This window comes from Hippocampus guttulatus, chromosome 10 (genome assembly GCF_054856545.1).
Source record: "Hippocampus guttulatus isolate MCC_2025c chromosome 10, RoL_Hgut_1.0, whole genome shotgun sequence".
Lineage (NCBI taxonomy): Eukaryota > Metazoa > Chordata > Actinopteri > Syngnathiformes > Syngnathidae > Hippocampus > Hippocampus guttulatus.
Window position 1 is genome coordinate 10,424,748 of NC_141270.1, and position 17,526 is coordinate 10,442,273.

A 17,526-nucleotide genomic window follows, 5' to 3' on the forward strand; every position below is an offset into this window, starting at 1 on the left:
CTTTTGTGAATTAGACCCCGCACAGTCCATGTGGCCAGTGTTTCATCCACTATCATAATAATGGCTACCGGTAATTACTTTTGATTGATTTGATTTCCTTTTATGGCTCAGTGCAGTTTATGATTGTCCAGTTCTGTAATGGCACGGCGAGGGGGATATTGATCAGGCCTGACACCTTCTCTGTGCCCGCAGTGCACGGTGTATGGGAGGAGTGGTCGCCGTGGAGTCTGTGCTCATTCACGTGCGGCCGAGGTCACCGCACTAGGACTAGGATGTGTGCGCCCCCCCAGCACGGAGGCCGGGCCTGCGACGGACCTGAGACACAGACTAAGCTTTGCAACATAGCACGTTGCCCAGGTATCATCTGTTTGTGAGATAACCCAAGAAATATTAGAAAATGACACTCTTGATCGGCATCCATTAAGGGGTGGATCAAATTAAGATTTCCCCAACTTTTTTGGTTGAGGTTCAAATTAAAAATGGGTTTCAATCCCAGGGGCTTGGGGGGACAGATTGGTGCTGTCCAATGCCAAATGTGTATGTCATACTAATGGGATCTCTTCTATTTCATAGCCAAGCGTTTCTTCAAAACAATCCACAAAGGACTCAACAGTTTTAAATGTATAATTTCATATCGTCTTCAGTGTACAAGGACAATGTGTCGATGTAATCAAGGTTTCCTGATGAATGCATGTTGCCCATCTCACATTGTTTAAAAGTTGCTATTTGACCCTGCAAACGTAGTCATTTAATGGCTAATTTAAGCACCTGATATTGTGTATCACCAAATTCAGTCTACTGTCAATCATCTGTTGAAAAGGTAACGCCCATGGTCCCAAATGTCCGACTTTGGTTTATTAATTAAGAGAAAGTAAGCTGACTCAACTCTTGTCCTTGTCCTTGAGCATCGATACTCATGTGGTATCTAGCCTCCGTGTGGTCTAAAAGAGATGATTGTGAAGGTCATGCCGCAACGCCGCAATTCTTTCCTGCTTTGACACACACACTATTCATAGTACATGCAGTAGAAAAGAAACAATGTCATTGTCAAGCCTAAATTGTTCAAATCGTTTCACAGCGACATCATATATTGCTATAAGATCGACATACAGTACATCAATGCATAACCTTATGACATGAACATGATGTGGCATGCTTGACAAATAATAAGACAGCAGATGGGATTTTACTCTGTGAATCCGCAACCAATTTAAATGCTTAAGCCATTGAACCAGAAACCCTTTTTGGGTGGTATAGGCTGAGTAAAATCATCACTGTAATTATAATTAGCAAAGAGTAAAACTGGCTTAAAAATAGAAGCGCTTCAGCTTTTATGCATATTACCATGCTGCAATCAATCACAAGAGCAAAGCTGAATCAATGCAGGGTTTGCGGTGCCTTTGTACTGCCGTACTTTACAAATCCCGTGAAGTGTCAATAATAGCAAGCCGGCTTCAAAGTCATATTAGCGCTGATCATCATTCTTGCGTTCACATTAAATGTTGCCTTTGGTCTGTTAAGAGTTGGTCTTTTCCCCTGCATAGACAGCATGGCATAAGTCTTAAAGTCCTTGACAGTCATCGCAATCCAAGTATAGCTGTGGTCAAGTCCTTCAGAAGTACCCATGCTGCTCAATAGACTTCTGTTCCACTGGTTTTTATTCTAAAATCTCCTTCCCTTTCTGTCTGCCCTTATTTATATCTTATTTTTTCCCCTTCCGTCACTTGCGACACGCGTGTTGTGTTGTGTTGTGGCTGGTGCCTCAGTGGATGGACAGTGGCAAGAGTGGAGCTCTTGGAGCGATTGCTCAGTGACCTGTGCCAACGGCACTCAGCAGAGGACCAGGCAGTGCTCAGCGGCTGCACATGGGGGATCGGAGTGTCGCGGTCACTGGGCAGAAAGCAGAGAGTGCCATAATCCTGATTGCACAGGTAAAATATATATATATATGAATAAATCAACAACAAAAAACAAGACAAACCAAAAAAAAAAGCCAAAGTCTATGAGTACCATAAATATGAAGGGATGAATGGAGGCCCAGATGGCGTTATAATTACAGTACACTTTTATTAGTGACGGACCTTGGATTCTTTGAGCCGTGCTTTCGATTGCACTGCCCCAAAGCTTCACAGCGAAAGAATCAGGGAAATAGCAATAATGTTCAAGACCATGCTCTATCAATTGGATTTGTAAAATCCAGTTAGAAATGCTGTATGCCTTTCAAAGAATTCCGGGTTAGGCGTCCACCCTGTCTGTCAATGCCATTGATGCATTAGAAGCTCAGAGATGTCAGCTTAGTGGCCTCCACCAAGCCTTGTCTCATCACACCGAGGCCTTCACATAATCTCCTGATGCAATTTTTGCCGCTGCAGCCTGAAAGAGCACAGATTTTCTTTCCTTTGTTATTCGTCTTTCATTCCGAAGTCTGTCGAGCTGTTTCACGACTGCACACTCAAACCGAAGCACTAAAGGAAACAATAATGGCTTTTGAGGGTGTGTGTGTGTTTATTTTTCTCCAATTTTTGTGATAATGAACCCGGCAATGTTGTTGTTGGCTTCACACAGTGATGATACATTATGCAATTTTTGTCTTTAATGAGCTCAGCCAATTTAGCAATTCAAATGTATCACATGGTGAGCGATCAAAAGCTTGCCGGATTAACACCGACTTTGCCATGGTATGGCACATCAAATTGATGGTGAAAAATATCCACCTTTCCCAAATAGTAATGGCAGTTTGATTGGCACCTTCATACATACCTACCACCATAATATGACTAATTATGTCATTGAGATCCTCAGAAACAAAGGAAGATTCACCCTGGATGTTAAAATTCTTCTGACTTACATTCAAAAATTTAATGTATTTTTTTTTTGTTGATGTTTTCCAAGGGTCAATAAAAAGTTATGTAAGGGTGAGCTGACGAGTTAATGCGCAGTGCCAAACAAACATCTAATCTCCTTTGTAGAGGTCATGAAGGACAGTGCAGTTTCCATTAATAAAATATTTGCGACAAAGCAAATACCTCATCAAAGCTCATCCATTAATTAATTAGATTTACTTTTGGCCAGTATGACTTAGTGGTTTCTACATATGAGCAACGGAGAAGGGGGTTCGTTGGAGGACAATGAAATGGCGCTGCATGTGTTTCCCGCTTCTAAAGAACAGGATATGGGAATTACTACATTGCTGAAGGGTAGTATTGTTTTGTCTAATGCTCAGTTTAATAGTCTTCATTACAAGGGTATAAAACCTGCTGCTGGTTATGGCAACTTTGAAATTATTGTGCTTTAACGTTGGCAGCATGAGGGAAATGATCGCCATTTGCAGAGAAGCTTCTGTAGCCATAAAACGCACATGCTGCTAAGGGCCCCAAGTTATTTTGTTCTATTTTGGACCATCGCTAGCATACTAAGTTGTGCAAATGTGCAAAATGACAGTGTGAGATAAGCACACCATGTAACAAAATGAGATTTGTCAAATTGGATGTTTTTGATTTAAGCCTAACAAGATGACTGTGTTACAGCGAACGGCCAGTGGAACCCTTGGGGTCCATGGAGCGGCTGCTCTAAATCCTGTGACGGTGGATGGCAGAGGCGAACTCGAGTGTGTCAGGGGGCAGCGACGACCGGGCATAAGTGTGACGGCAACAGAGAAGAAGTTCGGAAGTGCAGCGACCAACGGTGCCCAGGTGAGGCACACTACTTGACGGTTCTCCCCAGTAAGCAGCTCATGCTTCCCCCTTCAGGTACTTGGAGAAGATGATTGAATTTAGCATACATATGCAATGCTCCTTTGACACAGAATATCAGACAACACGGTCTTGAGCTGACGTTAAAAGTTCAGAAGTCTGGATTTATACCAGAAAAATAATTAACGTGAAATAATGAACCAACATTTTCAGTAAACGTCAAAAATGAACTATTCACGTGCTCACCCTGACCCAATACCAATTTCTACATCAAGCGGTGATAATGAGTCACCATGGCATATACACTGCCCAACAATTGAGTAAGGCTAAAAGCAGGTCAGAATTAGATTTGCTTAGCTCATAAGAAAAACAAACATAGTGACCCTTGCAGTACAAAATCCAATTGGTATCGATTAGCTGTGGTTGTTGGCTAGCAAGTCTTGCTGTTAGCTTACATTGTAAAGTTACTTACTGGTAGTAAACAGATTCATCTGTCAGCTCACACCACTTATTTTGTTTTTGTGAATTCATTTGTTGAACAAACAAATATAGCATCTGTGCGTTTACACAAACGAGCATGGCTCGCCTTGCTACCCAAATATATTATTTTCATTGTAATGCAAAGAAATGATTGCACCATGTCAGAAATTACGCACGAATTGGGAAATCTAATCAGAATGTTGCGTAGATGCAGTGCGCAATTTTACCAATTTGCATTTCAGCACCATATGAGATTTGTCCTGAGGACTATGCAGTGTCGATGATGTGGAGACGCACACCTTCGGGGGAACTGGCCTTTAACAGATGTCCACCTAATGCTACAGGTAAGGACAAGCAATTATTTTTCAAAGTTTTTAATTTGTCTTTGGTTACCTATGCTTCATTTGTAAGTCCTGTTATGTGAATTAGGATAGTTATTTTTTTTCTTTTATTTTTGATGAAGGAAAAACATAGCAAATGGAAAATGGAAAAAGCCAGTTTATATTGTTTCACCACAAGCCACATGATAACATTGTTGAATTTCTGCTGTTAAGCTGCACTGCAGTGGATCAACTCCTCAGCAGGCCTTATTGTCCTACAAGTTTCTTGCCTAATCTTTGTGAAATCTACAAAACCTTGTGACACTAAAACAAAATCTGGTGCCAGAATTCCGCCTCCGTATCCAAAGCACAATGCCTTTATCCCTTCATTCCAATTCAACACGCAACATAACTCTTGGCAGCACCTGTCAGATTTGCACAGGGCTATGACTCATTGCATAGCGTTGTTATCGAAGAGATCACTGACGTGTGTTCTTTTTTTTTTTTTTTTTTATAAGACATTTAGCAGAAGGACCATAAGCAGTCACGCTGCTTAATTTTGTGATGTGGAAGACAATGGCATTTTATTGGGGCTTATAAACACAATATAAAATCATAAGATGAAAAGGTGGTAAAAAAAAATAGATTTTATACTAGCGTGGATTGTGGTGATAATTCCCCTTGAAGGACACCAAACCGAAACATCCATCCATCCATTTTCTAATCCACTTATCCTCACGAGGGTCACGAGCCCAAACCGAAACAGTTTTACAAATCAGAAATGATAATTTGGGACAATATTGGAAAGTTTAACTTTCAGTTATTGCTACCACATACAGTATTGATTCTTTTTCCAGGTTTTATATATACAGTATACAGTATATAATTTTTTTTTGTTTGTTTTTCAATTTGCCCTGAACCGGCAACCGGTTCAGGGCGTCTCCCGCCTACTGCCCGAAGATGGCTGGCTGATGCACCCCCTGTGACCCTTATGCGGATAAAGCGGCTAGGAAAATGGATGGTTGGATGAATATGTTGTATGTGTATGCGCATACATCAGGATAATTCAGATTCAGATTCTGATTCAGAATGTGAATAATGATGATGGTGGTGCCATGAGCTTCAATGTCAAACAAAAATGGAAAATCACATTTAACATTTACTTATGTGCCGTAGATCTATCGGAAAATTATGTTCCAAATGAAATGTGATGGGGGTTTTTTTTGGGGGGGGGGCAATTCACGTATTGGTGTGCCAAGTAATCGAATGTTTTAGATTTGGAAAAAAAAAAGCTTTTACCGAGTGCTCTTGTTCCACTTACATTCTAGTGGTACTGATGAATCTCACGTAGTTTCTAATACACATCCACCTCAAGCATATTTTATCTTGATAACTCGACTTCAGTAGCGTCAGCAAGTTGAATGTACATTCATCTCGAGCATATTTTATCTTGAAAGCCCTACCTCACTCATGTCAGCAAGTTGTAAGCCTTTGTACTATGTTGTTTATGTCAAAACATTCTGTCATTTGCAAGGAATCAGACCATCTTTGTGTCTGTCAGTGCAGAAGAACATTAGGTGAAGGAGCATTTTTGTGAGAATACTAACACGAGAGCGCTAAATCGCTTGACCTTAAATGTTTGCGTAATGGAGGGACTTGTGTAATGATAAAAGGGTAAAATACAGAGAGCAGACATATTTTATGCTTCAACTACAGTGGCACTTAGCAAGGGGAAAAGACTATAATGGAGGATAGTTCAGGTCAGGTCAAGTTTGTTTGTCAAGTAATTAGCCGCAGCAAAAGTCTCAGCACGGTTTGTAAGGGCTGCATTATGAAACATTGAATGGAGTAGAACCTCTCAACCTTTTGTTTTTGTATTCAAATTGAGGTCAAACTCACAGAACCAGATGTGAAAGGAACCCATGATTAGGCCTCTTTCTTCCCTTCAGGATATTCCGACTGCTGAGACCAACTTAACAAGGATGAAATATTGATCAGCACAAGCACCACAACCAAATATGAGACATGAATGCAGCCAGACAGCTCTGGTGACGTGTCCAAAATGTGTTCGGGGCATAGGCGCTTACACTGCCGTTGTCACTGTCATCATCAAGGTCATCATAGAAACGGCGCACAGCACTGGGGCATAAGCGTCGGCTCACCCATCACTGGTGACAACTGCCACCAGAGGCGAAAAGATGGGGTCGGCTTGTGGGGGGGAAGGGGGGGGGGCATTCGGCCGATGTGGATAGCGGTGCTGCAATGTGGAAAGACAGGCGGACCGAAACGCGCGAGCTCAGCTGCAGCCGTGCAGAATGTTGAATTGGATTTTGACAAGGCAGAACTCTGCAAGATAAATCTCAGCTGGAATAGAAACACAGGAAAGACGATGGTACAAAGCCCACGAATAATTAAAGTCGACCTCATCAGACTGCAACATAGCGCAAGCATGGAGCTGATTGAAACGGAAGGATTTTTTTTTTCTAAACTAGAAAAGTACTGCAGACAATGCAGATCTTTGCCTCGGCCGAACCATTAACAAAATTGTAAGAGAACACACTGTGGACCACTGTTTTGTTTGTGTTTATTTGTCCACCCACATTGTCAGTTTCTATACTCAGCGGCAGTCTGATAACAACAAGGCTGTTCTGTGGAAGGCAACAAAGGGGCTTTATTGTGAAGCCACACAGAAACACAAAAGTAAGGGACTTCTGTCTGCCTGTGAACATCCATTTTATCTGACTGGTACAACAGAAAACAAATTCCTGTCCTCTATCTGCATTTGTATTACAATGATTCACAAATTAAATGACTTAAATGTCAACACTCTCTGATTGACACGTGCTTGTGCCACACACAACAAGAGCCCGTCAGCTGGATCTGGTAGAACAGTGCCCAAATGAGGATGCACATTTTTCCCTTGGCTCTACCCCTCTTAAAATAACACCAAAACCCATCAAATTAACAAAACAAAAACATAATTTGCATTGTGCTGGGTGGAAAAAAAAAACGCTCCACCTGTCCACCTCTGAAGGCCTTCAGGAACAAGGTTGCATTTAATTTGTCACGAAAATATTTTTATGCAAAGCTAGATGATGGGAGTTCCGCTACATTGTGTAAGAGGGGTAGCACAAGGTCAAAGAGTCCCAGGATTCAGATGAAGGTTGAAAATATTCAACTTTACCCTTGTGCAGTGCATTTGCATTGGGGAAGTAAACAATCAAATCCAGCACTGTCGTCCGGCATGTCAGGCTTACTCATTCAAATGAGGCTGACTGCCATGTTCAGAATTGGTGGATTTGTTATTCTCGGTCCAGTTGTGATTATTCTTTTTTTTGACCCGTTAGATAATGACACCCTGAGATGTGAGCACACTTTGTCTCCAAGAGATTGGACGGCACTTTTGGCAGCAAGATTTCAGAGATGATTAGCTGATCAATGAATGGCATCTTGCAGGAGGGTGGGGGAGTTTTTGGCAGCTGATTTGGTCATTTGCCATCGACTGTGATGCCGCCAGAGCGCCTTGACATTTTGATATAAATCTTTTTGGAAAAGGTTCCAATCAGTGTAGCGAGAATGCTCGGAAGGCTCCCTTCTACCCTTGACATTGACAGATACCCAAGGACTGATAAAATAAAAAAGGGGAGTTTGGGGCAGGTTTTTAAAGGGAGAGAGGTAAAAGGGAGAAACCCAAAATTTGGTCATTCATATATCCATTTTTTTCCCAACATTGCAGGACGTTTGGAGTCTATCAAAGCTGATTATCAGAACCACGGCATTACTAATAGTCCCACTCACATTTTATCAACTGAGTGTTTTAGAATCACATTGGTGTCAGTGCACATGTAATCAGTGGGCTCCTTTTCATAATGTAATTTGTTTTTTGCGATACGCTAATAATTGATTTTGTCCTGCATAATTTGAGATGATTGTGCTCCAAAGCAATGGTCAAAAGGTTTATCATTTGGATCAATTTCTGTCCCTATCTGCTGCTTGAATGATCAATTAAGTCTGATGTCACTCATCTAAAGGAGAGAGCAATTACTGCAACATCACGTCAAGCTGTGAAACTCTTCACAGGTTAATGCACCAAAAAGCTCTCATGTACATCCATTTTTTTAATGAAACTGAGTTCTCTAACAACAAGGCTGTCATGTATTAATTACACCACCTCTGTGTCATAACAATATTTAAAGGTTGTGTAAATTAAAATCATGATCATAGATGACCCCCACATAGTATAAGAGAAGTAATATATGACATTTTGGTGGTGTCATTACATGCTTTTGTTATTGCTCAGGTTCTTGAATGCCCCCCACCCCCCATGAATGTTTTTTTTCCATTGCGATCAAAGGGATTGAGGCATTTCACATCAATGAACATTTGCCTTTGGAAATTTTTATTTTCTCCCATTCTGAATTCACATTACCATGGCATCAAAAAAGGGTAAAGGTCATCAGACAAGCCCCCCAAAAACATCTTTGTTCTACAGCAAGAGAGAAAGGCTCTTAACATTTTGCAATGGTTGAGTAAGCAGTGAAATCAATTTACTCCAAAAACTTGAATCAGAAAAAAAAAACCCTGTCTGAAAAAGTTTCTACTTACTGGCCACGACATTAGATGCAATTGCATCTCTCAGTAATCGTTTTTTTTTTTGTTTTTCATAGCGCTATTTGATCTCATTAGATTGTGCAAGTGCACCTAAAGCAGTTTGTATAATTTGTGGGTTGGGGCATAGTTGTGTTGTGATGCTGTAATGCGGTCGCCATTGTGGTTGGAGTCAATGTGCAGAACTGATCCAGAGTCTTCACTCACTCTCACGATGCGGCGCAAGTGGAAGATGAGAAGATAGTAGCTGCGGAGTAGGTGGGCATATCAGAAAGGTGGCATTGAGACCTTCCTCCCTGTATGTGTGTGTGTGTGTCTGTGTTGACTTGTGGAAAAGCGAGAACGGGAACAAACAATAGCGAAGGTTTTAGTGAGGGAGGATCGCCAGGGGAAATGTTTTTTATTTTTTTTTTTAACTATGTGAGTTTTCCTCGGGATGTCGAGCGGCCGGGTGATCTGTGAAGCGCACTCCAGCAGGTCGACAGCTGGGAAGGTGTGATGTTGGACCGTCTCTGTAGGATACGCACGGCCGTGTGGGTGGATATTGGGTGGTTCTGCTATTTCTGGATCGCTGTTCCGTTGCCTGACAGCGACCACAGCAGTAGTGCCGCATGCTTGAATAAACCAATCTTGAGTTTTCATGTTGCACTAATAACACAAGACATGATGCATATATTACAAGCCATGGGACTCCAGTTTCACTGCTAATACATTGAAAAAGCACTCTCAAATGCACTGCATAATTGAATATGCGGCATCAAATTTTGATAGTGAGTGATGAGCTGCAGAACTGGACAAAAGGGGATTGTTAAATATCTCATGAAACGAACTAATATGTCTGTCTGTCCTCTTCTCTTTTTTTCCCCCTTCATTTCCTGTTTCCAACTCCCCGACTTTGCTGCACCCTTCTGTCATTCAACTCTCCTTTGGTCTTAATCCCACCCCTAAACTCTTTGCGCCCGCATCCTCATCTCCCTTCTTATCTCCCCCGCCCGCCGCTTCCTCTTCTCCAAATCTGTCGCCTTCTCTCCCTCCCGCCATCTCGCAGGCACGACCAGTCGACGTTGCTCTTTGGATCACCGTGGTATGGCCTTCTGGGAAAAGCCGAGCTATGCGCGATGCATAACAAATGAATTCAGATACTTGCAGCAATCAGTAGGTGCAAAATCGGCTCTGCCCCCCCCCCCACATCCTCTGTTCACAATGCATCAAAATGTAACCCCCTCCCCTAGCCCCACGGCACATTCTCCCCAGCACTCAGCCATTCTCATTGCACTGTGGCGCAGCATCCATCTTTCAATAGAGACGGAAAGGGAACATTTCGCCATATATCTTTCAGTCATAAATAGTTTTCATTTTCTCACACGTCCCTTGTGTTTTGTTGTTCTATTGGACTAAAATCAACCAGATGTACAGTAAATGGCTGAACTACAATTGCATTGGACCCAAGAACAAATTGTCTCTAAAACAGTGTCAAGTCATCCAAACACGGTGGACATGTTGCATCATTGCGGCGTATTTTGCTACAGAAACATTAGATTGTGCTATCATTTCAAAGGAGTTATGGCATAGTCTTTTCAATTCCATTGATTAAAAAACAACTTTTAAAAGTCATTCAAAGACATGTCCACTTTTAAATTACGATGCCTTGTCTTTTATGTAAAAAATGTTTTAATTTGGGTGCAAAAACAGTCTCCAATACATCATATTCTGTTGGAATAAAATTGCACCCAAACAAATGTAAGCTTTTATGCCTCCTTTATATCTGCTTTTTTTTCTTAAACTGAATCAAGTTTTAATTTAAATCCTGTTATCAAATGCACACTGAAGCATTAAATTGTCTCTAACCCAGCCAAATTTGAGTTAGTTAGTTTCGTGTTTTGAATGTCAATCAGGGCCATCGCACCAAACAAAATACAAACGGTTTTTTTTCTCTTTTTTGCGTTGTTTTTAATTAGTGGCTAGGCCATTGTTACTTGTTCTGTAAAATGTTGTATTTGTTTATTTATTTTAAATGTGTTTGGTGTTCTAGTTTTTGTTTGTTTTTTCATGCACTTTTTCATGCAGCCTTGAAGCTATCTTGCTATCACTCTCAACTTGATATCGCAATGCAAGTTGTCAACTGTAATTGTTTAAAACCCGATCTCTCACACATGCAACATACAGTCAGAACGTTGTGCTGTATTTTTGAATGCATTCCTATAGCAGTGAATGTATATTTGATGGACCTTGAGCATCATTTTTTATTTGCAATTTCTGCCTGAACGTGTATCTTCTGCTCCAGTTAACTCTTTTTATTCACAGTGGCTCATTTCAGTCGCCCGTGAGGCACAATGCAATTGAGTCTGGCTCAGATATTTCGTGTCACATAAAGGGTCTCTTGGAAAATAAGCTTTCTTTTCATACTTCATTCACTCCATTTCCTTCCAATGTGAAGCTGTCTGTTCTAAAGTGTGAAGGACGCCGATGCCCCAAGTTCTGTCCTCTCCTGTTTTTGGAGGTTCACGGCCACCTCGCAAAGGGACAGAGGATGCTGGCAGGGGATGGAATGTCCCAGGTGACCAAAAACCTGCTGGACCTTACCCAGAGGAAAAACGTCTATGCCGGGGATCTGCTGTCATCTGTGGAGATCCTCCGCAATGTGACCGAAACCTTCAAGAGGGCCAGCTATGAGCCGTCTTCCGATGACGTGCAGGTAAATTAAAAACCATTCATATGTGGGACTCTCTTTGTTGTTTTCACAACATTATTAGAACCATATTTACGATAAGTAGCTCACAATCAGTTCACCTGTTGCTGAGACAAAGCCAGAACTCCTAAATATTACCCAACATTTTATCCTTTTATATTTATATTATTATATCATATTTATTCTAATTATATTTTTATCATGGAGACAAGATGTGCTAGATTATAGCACAGGTGTCAAACTCAAGGCCCGGGGGCCACATCTGCCCCGCCATATCATTTTGTCAACTTGTCAATCAAGCTTGTGAACTTTTCCTTGATACTTGTTAAAGTCTCAACCAAAATGTCAAATTGTCATTTGAAATCCATCATTACATAGAAATATTGCACGCATTATCTCCTTACGTACTTATTACATGAATGTAAACAATGGCTGAACCAAGCATTATTCTTGACTTCTGATTTCCAAATTAGTTATCCACTAATTTGTTGTGCACTGTTTATGTAATATGTGAAGGTAATCAAACATTTACACGGATTAACAAAATTCACAGTCATAATGGTCTGCTCACGGAAACCGTAACTACAATGTGGCCCACTCCAAAAATGAGTTTGATCCCCCTGCGCTAGAGCAAATGAAGATTTGGAATTTAAAAAAAAACCTGGAAAATTTTACTTGAAACTCTAGCCACTTTTTTTGACCAGTGTGATTAAACTGTTATAATATACCAAGCCCTCTTCTAAAGTTCCGCAAACTTCTTTTCTGTGCAATCCCTTTTTTATGATGTCAAAATGACTGCTGTGAAAAAGCTAATTAATACAAGGAGCTAGTTGTGTTTTGCGGGACTAGGAAATAGATAGCAATCTTCTCCCTGCCAGCTCTGTCATATATTAGAGAAATGTCTGAGGCAGCACAATGGCTGACAAACAAGCCCGTGGCTCTATTGTATTAAGAAGACTCCTCCACAGCCTAAGCTGTTTCATCTCATCATGTTGGGCTTGACTGCAGTCCTGATCCTCTTTATGTCAATGATGGAGATTATAGCTAAAGCTCCACCTCCATCTTCAATAAGATAATTTATGTCCTCAGAGCCATGTCACTTTCAAAGACACCCTTGTCGGGCCTCGGGATCTCTGCTCACTCCAGCACACGCGTGTGATTTACTCACTGTCTGCAGGTCCCGTGCACTGAAACGGGAACTCAATGGACGGTAATCAATTGTTTGTTCATTTGATTTTAGGCCAAATCCCATTATATTAGCAAATTCATTTGATCGAGGTTGGGGACAGTCTTGATCAATTAATTGATAAAAAGTGGAGATTCTCTGTCTCAGTGTTCTGAGCTCTTGTTTCTGCCTTTCCCATTGAGCTCAGTTCCGAAGATAAACTAGCAGACTGACTAAACTATGACCGCATGATCACCTACTATAAGAATAGTTCATTCTCAGCTCAACTCAGCTGTATTTATAGATCACTACAAAACATTATTTTTTGCCTCAGTTGCCTCAAGATACAATTAATAATTAATGCCATGCAAAGAATGTAATTCTTAATGATAAATTAATACATTAATCAATTAGGCCCATAAAATAGCGAATATTCACCATCCACAAATTAGGGAAAAAATGTAATAAAACTAGTTCATAGTCTTATGCAATGCAAATGCCTCACTTACATTGTTGATTAAAATAGAGCATTTTTATCATTGTGAAGATTTTTTTTCATGATTAGATTCCCATTCCCCTTATAAATAAACCAAAAATTGGATCACATTAATTTGGCCTATAAACTGTACAGCACAATAAAAAAATATTCTAAGGAAAAACAAATGTACAATAATCTGGTTGCATAAATACACTCACCCTCAAACTACTTTGTTGCAGCGCTGCTGGCTTTTATGACAGCGCTTAACCTTTTTTTTTGGATATGAGTCTATCGATGTAGCAATATTTACCTACTCTTTAAAAAAAACACTCCAAATCTGTCAGATTGTGAGGGCATCTCCTGCGTACACCCCACCAATGTTAGATAGATAGAACTGTTCATAATTCACTCCACCCTAGTTGCAGCTTAAGGAAAAACAGTTCCAATGCATGATGCTGCCACCACCATGCTTGATTGTCGGTATGATCTTCTTTAGCCGGGCTTAGTTACTCCCTTTGTAGGATAATGCTTCCGTATTGCTTCCCGAGCTCATAGCCCAACTATAGGAATAAGGTGCAAATTTGTTGTCACTTCTACTCAACAACTTGCTAGGAATTTCTGCAGCTTCTTTAATGTTGCTGTCGGCCTGACCAGCTTTCCTCTCCTTTTTTTCATCAAGTTCTGAGGGACGTCTAGTTCTTGTTAATGTCAAGGTTGTGCAAAATATTCTCTTGATGCTGACAGTCTTTACTGTGTTCTCGGGTGTATTTTATGCCTTGGAAATTATTTTTTATTTATTTTTTTACCCTTCTGCTGGCTGGTACTTTTGAAGAGCCCTCTGATGCTGTGGAAGCTAGCTGCAGACGATGGCTTGTGCTGTAAGATGTGACAACAAAAATATTAGGAGGTGTCTACGAGAACATCTGAACTTTAGGTGGGGTTAATCAGCACTTTCAATGGTGGCAGGAGAGTGTTAACTTGCCTGTAACATAAATTTGAATGTGACAGGTTAATCCTGAAAATAGCCACCTCGCCAGTTGTATGAGGTTACGCACATTATCTCTGTCGTTTGTTTTTTTGTTTAGTTTTTTTAACTTACCCTCTTTTTAATTTTTTTCATTGACTTGCACATGTTTTAGGTGACATAATTTGCAATTTGCAGGGCATGTGCAAAAAATGGGATAGAAAAAAAAGTCATAGAAATGACAGTGATGTTCAGATTTCAGTGGTCACATGTAGTGCCCATGAATGCCACTAATATTCTACGGGAATGTGTTGACCATGAACGGGCGGCCTTGAGCCCATTCAGCCATTTTTGCACCATAAAAAATCTGTGAGACGAGAAAAGCATTTTGTCCGCGGTTATTACCGGAGTTCTTCGGTGTGTGTGGGCCCACAGCAGAGCAGTCAGATAGCCAGCAGTTTCCCCCCGCCCCCACCCTCACCCCCCTCGACGCGCCTCTGCACTAATGCAGTGTTAAAGTGGGCACATTACCACCAGAGGGAGCATAAGCATTCAAGTAGAAAACAAGATAGCCTCTGTCAAGAGAGAGAGAGAGAGAGAGACACTCCCTCAGGCACATTGTGGACTAGACGAAATAATAAGACTAAGGATCAGACCAAGGTCCTATTACGACTGCAGGCATGCACCTCAAGCATTCCCGACTCTCTCCAGCTGAACAAGACAATGCACACAGCTGCTCAAACATTCCCTTTCATCTGTTTTTTCCCCCTATGGTTCCAGCTTGTACTTATTTCCTCCAGCGCTCAATATTTTTTGCTCCAAGCTGCAGGGGTGCGTTCAAGGAGATCGTGTTGAATTGCCCCTGATATGCCATCACACAGCCGTAATAACCCCGTAGTGATGCATGCTGCTCATTTTAAGCATCTGAGAGCAAAAGTGAGGGACGTGTGTGTTAGGGTGAATGATATTTCCTGTCCTATCTCCACAGAATTTCTTTCAAATCATCAGCAATCTTTTGGAGGAGGACAACAAGGAGAAATGGGAGGATGCGCAGAAGGTAGGCATGTTGCAGTGAATAATTCAGGCCCACACAAGTGTTGTGCACTTAAAAACTCAGGCAATGTTGTGCCATGTCATCCACAGACTTAAATAAAAGTCAGTTTTGTGCTTAGATAACGCTCTGCATCACAAGGGTCATTTAGCATGGTGTCCTCATAGTGCATGTGGCCTCATTTTTAAGGTTACTTCCGCAGATCACCACTTGGTGGCAGCAGCGCCGCCACGGAGACTCGTTCAGCCATAAAAAGCACTGCAGGCTCCCCTATTCTGCACACTGCACATAGCAGATACAAATCATGGCAATTAGTGTGATTAGACCATTACTTAAGTTGATTTTTTATAGCACTCTGTTGCACTTCAGGCTTTATATGTTTTATTGATTATAGTGCAGCAGCAAAAAGTCAATCTTTTTGAGTCTCTCTCTCTCGCTCTCTCTCTCTCTCACTAACTCTCTCACTGGCAAGTTGGTGAAATGTGCAGTTTTAGGGGAAATCGCTTATTATTACATGATGCATATTAAAGGTCTGCAGCACTGCAGTAATGTGCCGCAGCTCAAAACGCAACGCTCTCTTGCAACGCTGTTTATCCATGAATAGTCGCTCCTGGCTACATCTTCTGTCAGCGCTTTGAGAGATGGCATCTTCGTAACGCGGCGGCTTGTGTCTGCAAGCTGAAATCCCCGAAAACACACACAACCTAGACAAAAGATGCCATCTGTGATAGCTGCAAGTCTGGAGAGGGCATCTGCTGTGATGCCGCTGCCAGATCCACCTGAATTAGGTAACACTTATACTGACATGAACTAAAATCCAGTTAGATCAGTTTGATGCTGACAGCTGGTCCCAGCTGCCCGTATAGACTGTATTTAACTATCTATTCATGGCAGCTGTAGTTTGACAAGGCCCATAATTTGCTCCGGTCTCTCACTGAAACTCAGTGAAGCAAAATGCATCAGAGAACGCGAGGAACAGATTTGAGGAAATGCAGAAAAAATAGGTTGCTCCTTCATTTCCGCCAAGGTGACATTCGATCAATATTCTGCTTTCCAAAGACAAATTGCGGAACTTCACAGTTATTTTTTTCCACACTTGCTAGCTTGTGTTGCCTTAATGAGTGCATGCTACTCTGTTTGCACAGCACCCACACACTGCGCATTGAGGACACCTACAAAAAAAAAAAAAAAAAGAGAAAGAAAAAAATAACTCATAAAACACCTCACTGTGAGGTTTTACTGCCTGTAGACTTGACTGGGAGGAGAGATCACTATACATTCACCTGCGGTCACTGTTTCCATGGAGAGAGAAGCAAGAGCTTTTTCTAAAGATACTCCATTGCAGCCATTTCCTTGTGCTGCCTTCACATCTTTACAGTTGCCATGGAGACTAGTGGAATACGTATGACTGCGTTGTGCGTCAAACGTGCCGGAAGGGGCGATGCAATGTGCTTTTCTTTTTACCACGCCCACCCCAATCCGCGTGACTGATTTGACTCCGCTGTGTTATTTATTAGACGATCTCAACTTTGGCCTATCCACTTGCGGCATTTCACACACATACACACACACAGAGCTCTGCCTTAGGTGTTTGCCAAATATAAACATCAAGTGAGGTGCTAATTGTTAAATGCCACTTAAAGGCCTTTTTAATTGCTTGAGAGCCTCATTATATGCTCACACATTTGTGCAATTAACATTGTTTAAAGTTGATGCTTTGGGAATACTGTCAAGTATCGTCATACACAACATCACTGGGGGAGGTGGGATGGGGGCGTCCCTTATCAAAGCCTGTGCTTATATGCGACCTGTCAGTGTGTAGACGAGCAGCCTGGATAGTGGGTCCATATCTGCGAGGGCAGTCCTAGGATGGCCATGCCTTTGATATATTGACCTGGAGGAAATCGCTTTTTTGCTCCTCCAGTGTCAGTGGCCGATCTTGTGCTGTCTGTGGATCTGACCATAATGATCCACATCAACCATCCACTTTTATGTCGAAACTTAGCTGCCAACATTTGACTGACTGATCACATTCATTTTTATGAATTTTATTTCAATTTTAAACACTTTCAACAAAAA

General features: G+C 41.4%; 1 protein-coding gene across 4 annotated transcripts in view; it reads left to right on the forward strand.

Moving 5' to 3' along the window:
* The window catches only part of adgrb3 (adhesion G protein-coupled receptor B3), a 122,603-nt gene that overhangs the window by 57,063 nt on the left and 48,014 nt on the right, over window positions 1–17,526 (forward strand). For all 4 annotated transcript variants that reach the window (XM_086121746.1, XM_086121747.1, XM_086121744.1 and 1 more), the window contains exons 5-11: window positions 193–357; window positions 1,767–1,931; window positions 3,528–3,692; window positions 4,415–4,516; window positions 10,149–10,255; window positions 11,601–11,795; window positions 15,385–15,453. In XM_086121746.1, the coding sequence (XP_085977872.1) occupies window positions 193–357; window positions 1,767–1,931; window positions 3,528–3,692; window positions 4,415–4,516; window positions 10,149–10,255; window positions 11,601–11,795; window positions 15,385–15,453 (968 nt within the window). The remainder of the gene's footprint in view (window positions 1–192; window positions 358–1,766; window positions 1,932–3,527; window positions 3,693–4,414; window positions 4,517–10,148; window positions 10,256–11,600; window positions 11,796–15,384; window positions 15,454–17,526) is intronic.